Source organism: Strigops habroptila, chromosome 11 (genome assembly GCF_004027225.2).
Source record: "Strigops habroptila isolate Jane chromosome 11, bStrHab1.2.pri, whole genome shotgun sequence".
NCBI lineage: Eukaryota > Metazoa > Chordata > Aves > Psittaciformes > Psittacidae > Strigops > Strigops habroptila.
Window position 1 is genome coordinate 15,066,533 of NC_046360.1, and position 12,656 is coordinate 15,079,188.

Consider the following 12,656-nt stretch of genomic DNA (forward strand, 5'->3'; position numbering starts at 1 on the left):
AGGAGCGGAGCCCACCTCGGCCCAGAGCTCGCCAGCAGAGCCAGCCGCTGCCATCCCCCCCGGTGCCGGGATCCCGGGAAGCTGCTCTGGCAGTGCCATGACAACGGCAGCTCTCCCGCCTCCCGCTCCCACCATCTGGCTGCGGATGCTCTGCCAGGCAGCCCATCCAAGTGGACATTTCTCATGCCTGTTCTCAGGGTGGGTTTCGGAAAGGTTTTCTGTGCGAGGTGGGAGCAGCGGTGGGGTGGGGGAGCAGACGGGGTCAATCGCTGGGAAAGGGAATCAAGCACCCGGGATAGATCAGGGGGGTTGGGTCAGCATGATTTCAGATCAGCCTCCTCAGTTGTGGTGTTGCTGGTGATGGCTATGCTGGGGCTGGACCTGGTGACTGACCTGAAGGAGGTAGAAGTGCTGCAAAGGATCACTGGCGTTGGGCTCCATGGTTCAACTACCTGTGGATCCCCCAGGCTTTTGCCCCAGGAACAGGTCTGGGGACCCCTTTGGTGGCAGCTCGGGTGGATTCAGCCACCTTCCATTCTTGCCTGACTCTCCTCATGTACCAGAAGCCACATGGAGAGGGGATGCATGAGCCAGTGGAGCTCTGTGGTCTGGTGTGAGGTGACCAACAGGAGAGCTGCATGTCTGTGCCAGCCCCACAGTCACCCATCAGCGGGAGGAAGGGGAATAATGGGTGGTAGAAAGGGACGAGTCGTGGTTCCTGCTTCCTTTTTCTGTACTTTGGGCTGACGAGGGGGATAGCGAGGTCTGCTCTGCGTAAGGAGGTGGTCCAGCATGAGTAAGGGTGTATTTGTGCAGGTGGGAGCCCTGAGTGTTGCACGGTGGGCTCTGAATTGACTTATCACTCAGGAGGGACATTTGGGGTGAAGCATCAGCTTTAGTCCTCAGTAGCCAAGTGATAGGACCAGAGGAAATAGCCTTAAGCTGCACCAGGGGAGGTTTAGATGGAGATGAGGAACAATTCCTTCCCCAAAGGGTGCTCAGGCATTGGAACAGGTTGCCCAGGGCAGGGCTGGACTCACCGTCCCTGCAAGTGTTCACACACCGTGTAGCCGAGGCCCTCAGTGCCATGGGTTAGTGGTGGCCTTGGCAGTGCTGGGAACGGTTGGACTGGATGAGCTTAAAGGTCTTTTCCAGCTTGGTTGATTCCATGATTCCAGAGCTCACCCTCCGCTGCCTCTCCATGACGAGAACCTGAGCACGGGGGAGGTCCCTGTTCTCCAGGCCCCAGCTCCAGAGCGCAGCAGGTAGAGGCAGATTCTTCCTCGGGGTTGCCGAGGAGCCGGGGCTCAGCCCTTCATCCGCAGCTGGGCTCCCACCTCCATCCCCGCCGTTCCCTCCGCACCCCCGGGTGCCCGTGTCCGGGACCCGCCGCTGCCCGATGGGGCTCGTCCCAGAGGGCTCCCCCGTTATCCTCCACCCCGCTGCCGGCTCCTCCTGCCCCGAGGGGCTCCCGCGGCCGCCGCGCGGGTCCCGCCCTTCCGCCGGGCCGGGGAGGCGGAGCCGGGCGGCGGCGGCGGCGGCGGCGCGGAGCAGGTGGGGGCCGGGGCCGGGGCCGGGACCCTCCGGGGCGGCGGGGCCGGGGCCGAGGGGACGGCGCGGGGCGATGGGGAGCGCGGCGGGACCGGGAGCGGGTGAACCGGGGCGTGAATCCCGCACCTCGGCCCGGGGGGCCGTGACCGCCCCGTCGAGCTCCGTATCCCCTGCTGGGTGTGTTGGGGTCGGGCACCCCATCACCGACCCCCCCCTCACCCCGTGCACGGGTGTCCGGAGAGGGGCTGGGGGATGCTTCCAGCGCGTTTAGTGCCAACAGGCCCCTGTCCCCATGGGCCAGTGTCATGCCGGCACCTCACGGTGGCTTTTCCAGGACCTTTTGGCTTCTGGGACCAAGGGAGCCAGGGAGCAGGGCTGCACCGAGAGCCCTCTGAGCAGGACCTGGGGCTTGGGGATGTGGGAGACACATATCCCAGTACAGGGAGGAGGGGAGAGCATCCCTGGAATCCCCATGGAGCAGCCGTAAAGCAGCACCTGAAGATGCCAGATGCCTCCTCCTGCTCTGCAGGATCCTGATGTGTTTCCTGGTCTGGCCAGGATCTCCCACGTCCTCACTTGGAGCTGCTCTGGACTTCCTGCTGCACATGAAGCCACGCCTGGGCTTTCCCTGGGCAAGCAGGGGAGACAGAATCATAGAATCAACCAGGTTGGAAAAAACCTTTAAGATCATCAAGTCCAACCTTTACCCCAAGACTGCCAAGGCCACCATTAAACCATGTCACTAAGGATGCTGCATCCCACCCTCCCCGGGCTCCTGGCACACCAGGTCAGGGAGATCTTGAATAAGGGGAGGGGGGGAGGGTCGGAAGCAGCAAAGGAACATTCAGCAGGACCAGAGCAGCCTGGTTTGGGTTTAATGCAGCTCTGGTTTAAAAAGAAGAGCCTGGGAGATGCTGCCTTGGAGGTGCTGTGGGCTCCCTCCCTCCTGGCACACAAGCATGGGTCCCCAAATGGGGTGGTTGTGTGTCCTGTGCCACCACCCTGGAGGAGGACATGCTCAGTGCTGAGCCCTGTGCTGGCTGAGGAGCGAGGGACGCTAGGAATGTGCCCTGGTGCCTTTTCCACCCCATCCCCACCACCCGGTGCCTCCCTGCAGGGGGATGCTGACACCTTCCTGCTCCTCTGCCAGGTCTCCAGGCAGGGTCTGGCTGGGGGCAGGACCCGCTGCCTCCAGGATGGCGAGATGGCTGCCCCGCTCCACCGACCTGACCCGCTTCTGCCAGAAACTCAACCGGGTGAAGACCTTGGAGGACGACATGATGGAGACATCCTTCAACAGATGCCTTTCCACCATTGACCTGACGCTGCTGGGCATCGGGGGCATGGTGGGCTCCGGGCTGTATGTCCTCACGGGCACCGTGGCCAAGGAGATGGCCGGCCCTGCCGTCATCGTCTCCTTCATCATAGCCGGCTTTGCCTCGCTCCTGGCTGCTCTGTGCTATGCTGAGTTTGGAGCCCGAGTTCCCAAGACGGGCTCTGCCTACATGTTCACCTACGTGTCCGTGGGGGAGATCTGGGCCTTCCTCATTGGCTGGAACGTGCTGCTGGAGTACATGATCGGGGGAGCCGCGGTGGCCAGGGCCTGGAGCGGTTACCTGGACTCCATCTTCAACCACAAGATAAAGAACTTCACCGAGACCCACGTGGGCACCTGGCAGGTGCCGTTCCTGGCTCACTACCCTGACTTCCTGGCGGCTGCCATCCTGCTGGTTGCCACCACCTTCATCTCCTTTGGGGCCAAAGTGTCCTCCTGGCTCAACCACGTCTTCTCGGCCATCAGCATGGGAGTCATCCTCTTCATTCTCATCATGGGCTTCATCCTTGCGCAGCCCAAGAACTGGAGTGCCCAGGAGGGCGGCTTTGCCCCGTACGGGCTGTCGGGCATCATGGCTGGCACGGCCACCTGCTTCTACGCCTTTGTGGGCTTTGATGTCATCGCGGCCTCCAGCGAAGAGGCCAGGAACCCGCAGAGGGCTGTCCCCAGGGCCATTGCTTTCTCCTTGGGGCTGGCCACTGGGGCCTACATCCTGGTGTCAGTGGTGCTGACGCTGATGGTGCCCTGGCACACACTGGACCCTGACTCTGCCCTGGCAGATGCGTTCTACAGGAGGGGCTACGCCTGGGCAGGGTTCCTGGTGGCCGCTGGCTCCATCTGTGGTGAGTACAGGCAGTGGAGGGAGCCCTGCTCGTGAGGGGGGCTGGGATCCAGGGTGCTTGGGGTCTGACATGGTCCTCCTTCTCCTGCCCATCCCTCAGCAATGAACACGGTCCTGTTGAGCAACCTCTTCTCTCTGCCCCGCATTGTCTACGCCATGGCTGAGGACGGGCTCTTCTTCCGCATCTTCTCCCGAGTGCATCCCCGCACACAGGTGCCTGTCGTTGGCATCGTGGTCTTCGGGTTGCTCATGGCCCTGCTGGCCCTTGTCTTTGACCTGGAGGCCCTGGTGCAGTTCCTGTCCATCGGCACGCTGTTGGCCTACACCTTCGTGGCCGCCAGCATCATCGTCCTGCGCTTCCAGCAGCAGAAGGGGGATGTCCCAGCACTGGCGGCTGGTGGCCGGCCCAGCCCTGAGCCCCACGAGGGTCCATCTGCTGGCGAGCTGAAGGAGTACGAGTCCTTCTCCGACAAGCTGCAGCTGGTGGACAGGGACAAAAGCAAAGAGCACCGGGAGCCAGGGCAGCTGAAGGCAGCTTTTGAGCCTTACCTGGAGTTCCTTAGCGACTTCTACCCGGGCGAGGTGGTCACGGTGGCCGTGGTGACCTTGATGGTGTCTGCCATCTGCCTGTGCTCCGTCCTGGTGTTTGGCAGCACCCACCTCCACCTGCCCACCTGGAGCTACTCCCTGCTGCTGGTCCTCTTCAGCCTGGGCTTCCTGCTCAGTCTCCTGCTCATCTGGGCGCACGAGCAGCAGCACGGCACGCAGACCTTCCAGGTACGCTGGGGACCGGGTGAGAACAGTCCCTCTGCCAGGGTCGGTGGGGTGGGAGCAGCTCTGATGGATCCGCGGGAGGCCCTAGTCACACTGCTCTGGTGAAAGCACCGAAGCTCTTTTCTCCAGCCTCCAAACCACTTTGGTGCCCCTTGTGCTCCCCCTCTTCATTCCAGCTCTGGTGCAGCCATGTGGATGGTGACACCAGTGGTAACTCCACCTCCCTGCCATGCCCTGACCTGGCTGCTCCAGCAAGGACCACGCTGGCTCTGGGTCTCACCAGGAGCCTGTTCAGTCCAGAGCCATGCCCACCCCACCAGCCTGGCTCCCAGCTCCTGGCTCCCCAACTGGCCGTTGTTCCTTTTGGCTGTCCTTCCTTTCAGGAAGCCCAGGGTGACAGTCATTTGTCCCACCCCGTTCACCAGTGCTGGCTTTTATCTCTGTAGTTTTCAGGAGGGGGAACAGAGCCCTTCAGGTCTCACTCACCCCCAGCTCCTTTCCTCCCACAGATCCCCCTCGTGCCCCTGTCTCCAGCGCTGAGCATCCTCCTCAACATCTATCTGATGCTGAAGCTCAGCTACATGACGTGGCTCCGCTTCGCTGTCTGGCTGCTCCTTGGTGAGTGCTCCCGCGCAGCGTGAGCCAGGGAGCGAGACCCGGCACTAGCTGGTGGCTTTGGCAGCTCTTCCCCCCGGGGATGGGTTTATAAAGCACTTTGTGCTCCTTTCTGCCTTCAGTTCCCCCATGGAGACACGAGCTGGGATCTTCCAGCACCTCCCTGACCCTCTCAGGTCCATGGAGTGTTATGGCTTGTCTCTGTGAGGCTTGGATCCTCCTTCAAGCTTTGGGCCAGAAGCACCCCCTGCTCCCGCGGCAGCTCCCTGGGGCTCAGGAAGGGGCTCACCCTCCCTGGGGCTCGGGACCGGGGTGCCCAGGATCTGCAGGATCCTTTTGCTTCTTCAAGCTGCTTTGCAGCCCCCGCCGGTGCCATGGCTTGTGCTGCTCGCGGAGCCGCCGGCCGCGCCCCGGCAGGCTCTGGAGCCGCGGCTCCCGCTGTCCCCCCGCAGGGCTGCTGGTGTACTTCGGTTACGGCATCTGGCACAGCAAGGAGAACCTGCGGGAGCCGCGGGAGCAGCGCCTCAGCGCCCGCTACGTGGTGTTCCCCAGCGGCAGCCTGGAGGAGAGGGTCCAGCCCGTGCAGCCCAGCGCCCAGCCCGCCAGCCTGCCCGACACCGACACCGCCGACAGCAAGAGATGACCCCCCGGGGGACGGGGGCACCGGGCTGAGGGAGCACCTGAGCCCCTCCCCATGGCAGGGCCAGAGACCCCCCCCTCCTCCTCCTGGTCCCTTCGACTGTGGAGCCACCGGGTCTGCCCTGGGCACGTGGCTCCATGTGGAGATGAGGAGGATGCTCATCCTTCCCCACCCGTGCCCCACAGAGCGTGTGTGTGTGGGGCTGGCTCCCTCCCTGCCCATCCCCAGCTCAGCCCAGTGCCTGCCCTGCTCACCAGGAGCTGCATCCTCACCACCTTTCCCCGAGCAAACCCAGGCACTGTGCAACAGGTCTCCTTTCTGCCAGCCCATCCACACGGCCAGGGGTGCAGAGGGATGCAGGGGAATGCTGAGGACCCCTGGGGATTGGGACAGGCACCCCACCACTGCCCATCCGGGGTCTCACCCTGGCTGCAGGCCTGCAGACCCCCCTGCCTGCTGCTGCGCCCACCTGGGGAAGGACGCAGGGGACAGACATGCTTCCCTGCTGGCATTCCCACTGTCCCCATCCCCGCTTTCCTAAATATCTAGAGCTGAGGGGGCTGAGAAGCATCTGGGGACATGGGACATCTGGAGAAGGAACATGGCCAGAGTGAGTGGCTGGGGAGGGACCCCCCAGCAGAATCCCAGCTGCACCTTCCCAGCCGCTGGCATCGGCTGTTCCAGGCTGGCTGGGGGCTGTGCCTGGCTGGAAGGTCATGCCAGGGCCAGGCTCCTGCCCCAGCCCTGGGCGTGGGTGCTCAGGACCCTGGGTTTGTTGCCTTGTCCCCAGAGGTCCCCAGCAGCGCCCTGGGCTGGGCTCGCCCCTTCCCCTGCACCTCAACAGCACAGCCTGCCCTGCCCTGCCCTGCCCTGGGGGGCTCAGCCCCCCGTGGTGCCCTCCCAGGCTCTCTGTGACTTGGGACAGGCTCTGTGGGTGCTTTGGCTCTGTGGGTGCTTTCCAGTGTTTCCCCACCTCAGCTGCCATGGTGTCGTGGGGTGGCCCATGGGGTGACGCTGTGAGGCCACTGCAGGCTGCTTTGCCCATGGGCAGCCTCAAGTGGAAGAGTTGGGGTTTAAGCACGATTTACAAGGAGGAAACAACCCGTGGAGCAGGAGGTTGCTGATTGCCAGGCCCCGCAGCAGGGACACCCTGCTCCCTGTCACTGCATCCTGCAAGGAGCCAGGCACCACAGGCAAGCTGGTCACATTGCTTCTCGCTGGCCAGTCCCTGGGGGGGCCCGAGGGGCCAGGGGTCTCTGTAGGATACAGCAGCTCCCTGGTGAACCCGCTGCTGCCAGCTCTGCTCCATGTCCTGCCTCGTCCCATGCTGCCGCTGTGATGGAGCCGCGTGTCCCTGCTGTGCTGTGGCTCTGCTTGGCACCTCTGTGTAGTGGCTTGTGAGCAACGGGCTGACCCAGTCACCCTCATAAATACTGGTTCTGTGATGGCTCTGGTTGTGTGTGCTCTGTGTCTCCCAGGAGTCAGAGAGTCAGAAGAGAGCTTGGGCTAGAAGGGACATTCAAAGCTCATCGAGTCCAACCCCCTGCAATGGGCAGGGACATCTTCACCTAGACCGGGTTGCCCAGACCCACATCCAGCCTGGCCTGGAATGTTTCCAGGGATGGTGCATCCACCACCTCTCTGGGCAACCTGTGCCAGTGTCTCACCACCCTCATGGTAAAATATTTGTTCCTTATATCTAGTCTAAATCTCCCCTCTTTCAGTTTAAAACCATCACCCCTTGTCCTGTTGCAATAGGCCCTGCTAAAAAGTCTCTCCCCATCTTTCTTATACACCCCTTTTAAATATTAAAAGGCCACAGTATGGTCTCCCCAGAGCCTTCTCTTCTCCAGGCTGAACAAGCCCAGCTCTCTCACCCTTTCCTCACAGCAGAGGTGCTCCAGCCCTCTGATGGTTTGTGTGCGTCTCCTCTGGACCCTCTCCAACAGGTCCGTGTCTTTCCTGTACTGAGGCCTCGAGCTGGATGCAGGATGCAGGGGGGTCTCCCCAGAGCAGAGCAGAGGGGCAGAGGCCACATGGGGAAGCTGCTCCTGCAGACGATGCTCAGGAGATGCCTGCTAAAGCTTGGGGAAAGGGGGAGTCATGCTGCCCACTGCCCCTGCAGCCACGCTCCTCCTGAGCTGCCTTCCTTCAGCAAGAACCACAGCACACATGGCCAGGCCCCCCAGGCACTGCTGAGGGTGGCTTTGCTCTTCTGACACCGGTGTTCCAACCATGAGGATGGGCTCCAGCCAGACCCATGGAAACGGGTGCGTGAGGGCCTGGGGCAGCCATGCAAAGGGAGCCTGGAACTCGAGTTTTACAGGTAGGCATCTGTAACTGTATTCATCCAGGTGGGCCTGCCAGGGTTGGGGCAGCCACAGCTTCTCTGGGCACCCTGTGCCAGCGCCTCAGCACCCTCACAGGGAAGAGCTTCCTAATGTCTCATCTCAGACTCCCCTGTTTCAGTCTGAACCCATTCCCCTGGTCCTATCACTACAGTCCCTGAGGAAGATTCAACAACTCTTATGTCTTCACCAGTTTAAAAGCCCAACTGAGCCCACGTGGGGTGAGCCCGGCCCTGCCACAGCCCACAGGGTTTTGTGATGTGGCTTCTGTTGAGTTCCCTCCAGCAGAGAACATGAAAGTGTTCTGCACCTCAGCCTGCCCTGCGCTGTTGGGACTTCAACTGCTCTTCCCAGCCCTGCGCTGGGCTCCTGACAGATCACTGTGGTTCTTTCTACTCACCTTTATCCTGCTGACAATGGATTTATAGCAGAGATTAAAAGCCAACAGGAGATAAGTTAAGTCTATTCCCTCCCCAGATACCTGCTGAATGCTTTATTATTTTAATAAGGAATGACAGCGTTACCAGGGGAAGGAAACTTCCCTCATGAACAACCACAGTAAGGATGGGGTTATCTGGGGGTTATCTCAAGTGTCTCACCCTTTAATTCCTATTATTTGCACTGGTTCACAAGATGCTGCGAGGGCTGGAGCAGCTCTGCTCTGGAGCCAGGCTGAGAGAGCTGGGCCGGGTCAGCCTGGAGAAGAGAAGGCTCCTTAAGGGGAGACCTTAGAGCAGCTCCAGTGCCTAAATGGGCTGCAGGAAACCTGGAGAGGGGCTTTGGACAAGGGCCTGTAGGGACAGGCCAAGGGGAATGGCTTTAACCTGCCAGAGGGGAGATTGAGATGAGCTCTGAGGCAGAAGCTCTTCCCTGTGAGGGTGCTGAGGCGCTGGCACAGACTTTTCCCGGAGAAGCTGTGGCTGCCCCATCCCTGGCAGTGTTCAAGGCCAGGTTGGACACAGGGGCTTGGAGCAACCTGCTCCAGTGGAAGGTGTCCCTGCCTGTGGCAGGGGTTGGAGCTGGAGGAGTTTTAAAGTCCCTTCCAACACAAACCAGGCTGGGATGCCATGAATGAGCCTTTTCACCATCCATATTTAATCTGTTTTTCAAATGCCCATTTGTAAAAATGCAGAGAAATTCCTGTTGGGCTGCACCATAAGAAGCATGTGTGGACCCAGCACCCCCAGCACAGGCAGGGAAAGGGATTGAGCTGTGATTAAGGGCAGCAGGGAGGCAAGGAGCCTCCCAAGCACAGCCCTGGGTCCTTTATGAAATAGGATTACAAAATCGGTTGGTTCATGTGTGTCACACACATTCCTGTTGTAGCACCGTGTCCTGTGCTGGTGCAGAATAGGTAATAATTGGTTTTAAACTGCCCACTAATGCACACACATAAAAAAAGAGGGTGTCAGCAGCCACCGAGGCAACGCTCCTGCAGTGGTTGGCTCCTGAAAATGGGATCAGCGGGAAAGAAACATCCAAACTAAACACCACCAGCAGTGCTCTGAGATGGGAGCCTGTGACTGTAGGGAGAAAACCCACCAGTTCCCCAACTGAACCCCTGGACACGGGATCCAGCCGCCCCTGTGCAGCTCACAGTCCCCGTTCACAGAGAGCTGCTGGTGCTGGGGGCTGATGTTACACTGCGTTTCCATGGGAGTATCTTCCTCCAAAGTAGCTTTAAATAAACAAATAGATTCTTTTCTGGGACTCCCAGAAATGGGCTGATCAGCCTGGCTGGGCTGGTGGAAACCCGTCTAATCGAGATGCATCAGCGGAGTATGTAGGCCAGTGGTGTGATGACTGGTGCCAGGCTCTGGGAGCCTGGAAGGGCTTTAGGGGCCGTGGGGCAGAGGCAGCTCCAGCACACATGCTGCTGTGCTGGGATAAGAGGCTGATAATCCCCTCACCTCACCAGTGAGGCTGCTGGAATGGGAGCGCTGGGGGAGGAGCTGGTTTGCCTGCACTGGGAGGAGAAGAAACACAAATGCAGAGGGGGGATAAACAGGGGATTTGTAGTAGAGACAAAATTGACGTAGGGATGCTGCCCACCATCATTTGCATGGTAGAGACTGCATCAGCCTGAGTCCCACCTCCCCCGGCCCCAAGGTGCAGCTGAGGGAGACCGGGGTACCCAGCCCAGCTCCAGAGATGGCCCAAGGGGACTGAGCTGAGTCCTTTGCTTGACAGGAAAGACATGGACCTGTTGGAGAGGGTCGAGAGGAGGAACACAGGAACAATCAGAGGGCTGGAGCAGCTCTGCTCTGGAGCCAGGCTGGGGGAGCTGGGCTGGTTCAGCCTGGAGAAGACTCCTTAAGGGGAGACCTTATTGCAGGTGCCTCCCAACACTGTTTCAGAGGCAGTTTAATCACAGGCGTTACACTGGACTAAGCAGGCACTGACCCACTTACAGGCTCAAGCCCTATCCATGCTCGAGGGAGGAAAAGGGGAGTCCCAAGCTCTGCAGGAGTGGGCTGTGCCCAGGAGAAAGCAGCTCAGTGTCCGCTTCCCAGCCTTGTGTTTCTAAATGATGCTCCCCCAGCTCTGGAAGCAGCACAGGGACTGCAGGGCTGCTGGGAGGCTGGCTGTAAGTAATCCTCTCATTATCCCTGCCACGCTCCCCTCCTCCTCCTGCACGTACGGCCAGAGGATGAGGTAACCCCGTGCTGCATCCCCAGGCACCAGCAGCAGCGTCTGCTTCTTCCACCAGCCAGAGAATGGCAGGGCATTGCCAGATGGCAGGAACCCTGTGTCCTGCTGTCCCTTCATCCTTCCACGAAGCACTGGTGTTCACACCAGCCTCGCTGAGCACAGGGTTCCCAAAGCATTGCAGGACCACTTGTGCTCATGTTCCAGCAGCCTGTGTCTCAGCAGCCCCTGGTTTGGGGCCACAGCTCTTCTATGTGCAGACATAGAATCACAGAATTGGTTGGGCTGAAGGGACCTTAAAGCTCCTCCAGCTCCAACTCCCTGCCATGGGCAGGGACACCTTCCACTAGAGCAGGTTGCTCCAAGCCCGTCCAACCTGGCCTTGACAAACACTGCCAGGGATGGGACAGCCACAGCTTTCATTCTCTAACCCATGTATAAACCTGCTGGTTGACAATCCTCAGTGCTGTTGGTCTGTGAATAGTTTCAAATCCCACCTAGTGTACAGACCCCAACACGTTTACAGCTGTAAGCAGGACCTTCCTCTACAATGCCGTACAAAGAACTCGTAGCTAGCAGTAAGTTTTTGCCCTGCTAATTCCATGTTTGAGCACAAAAGTAAGGAACCCACCAAACCAGATCCCTAATTAGCTGTGATATCAGAAACCCCTGCACCATGCTGCCTGCACCATCCTGCCTGCACCATCCTGCCTGCAGCCGGAGCAGGCAAGTCCTCAGTGTTCCACAGCCACCTCCTGCTCTCATCAAACCACAGGACCACGGAACATTCACCATAGATATCCCAGTTTTAATATGATTTTACTTTGCATTTTTTCTCTGTAGAGCACAGGAAGGGGTTGGGGCAAAGGACAGAATAGGAGCAATAAATGGTGACTAAATGTTTTTACCTATCCATAACTGTCCATAATTCGCACATTTCTAGGATGCTCCATGTGGTAAATCAGAACTGCATAGAGTTGCTTTCAAACAAAGAGGCTAAACCTCATCTTCTGCTGAGCACTAACACCACATGCAGCTTCCCTGGTGTGAAGTCAGACATCCAGAGCCATGACCTAGGACAGGGGCTCTCCTTTGCAGAGCAGGGGCTCCATGTAAGGCTGCTGAGGAACTCTGCTAGGAAGCAGCTGAACATGAGTCAGCAGCGGATGTGCAGCCAATTCAGCAAAGGCAATCCCACTATGGAGCAGGAGAACAAGCCTAAGGCAGGAAGCACTTGTTAACAGCACATCTCTGGGTACGACTTTGCTGCCTACATCATCAGAGCATTCCTGGGCTGCACAGACCCCACTGCAGCAGGCTGTGGCTCCAAGCACCAGCAGTGCATGATGTTCCACCAGGAATGCCCCTACACACAGAGATGGTGATTCAAAAGGAGCCCTTGGCCCTGCATGTGCTGGCAGGGACTCAGAGCTGGATGTAGCAGAAATCTTAAAGTGAAAAGACAGGAAATCTTCCAAGTGTTGGCAGTGATGGAGTTGCCAGTATCTGCACAGATGCTGCCCCAGCACTGCCCTGCTCATCCTGGTGCCATGGGCTTCGTGTTCCACAGAGGTGCCACGGGAGCAGCCCCAGAGAGACTCGTGTTAAACCACTGCGTTCTGCAGTTCCCCACCACTTGGGGCTGAGTCCAAAGCTCAGTCCTCGACTGACTTCTCTTCAACTTCCATGAGATTCCACTATATCCGAGGAGAAGATTTGGGAAAAGTATTTTCACAGCATCACACAGCTCTGCAAGCTCTTTATTCACAGGGATGTCGTAGACGGGAACATCACTACACGTAAGCAGCACCTGATACGATTTAGCCTCCCTCAGAGAACAGATATTCAATATCTGTTTACTTTTGAAGGCTGAAACGGCTGCTTTCCTTTTTCCCTCCACCC

General features: G+C 59.2%; 1 protein-coding gene across 3 annotated transcripts; it reads left to right on the top strand.

Annotated features, from left to right (window-relative positions):
- Window positions 1–1,516: 1,516 nt before the first annotated feature.
- SLC7A4 (solute carrier family 7 member 4) lies at window positions 1,517–7,202 on the top strand. Of its 3 annotated transcripts, none has more exons than XM_030501857.1 (5): window positions 1,517–1,554; window positions 2,669–3,729; window positions 3,829–4,505; window positions 5,012–5,120; window positions 5,570–7,202. In XM_030501857.1, the coding sequence occupies exons 2-5, from the start codon at window positions 2,673–2,675 to the stop codon at window positions 5,758–5,760; spliced, it is 2,034 nt and encodes a 677-aa protein (XP_030357717.1). In that variant the 5' UTR covers window positions 1,517–1,554; window positions 2,669–2,672; the 3' UTR covers window positions 5,761–7,202. The 3 variants fall into 3 exon arrangements, with proteins under 3 accessions (XP_030357717.1, XP_030357718.1, XP_030357716.1); XM_030501858.1 differs by having other exon boundaries at window positions 1,518–1,554; window positions 2,702–3,729; XM_030501856.1 differs by lacking the exon at window positions 1,517–1,554 and having other exon boundaries at window positions 2,556–3,729.
- Window positions 7,203–12,656: the final 5,454 nt, after the last annotated feature.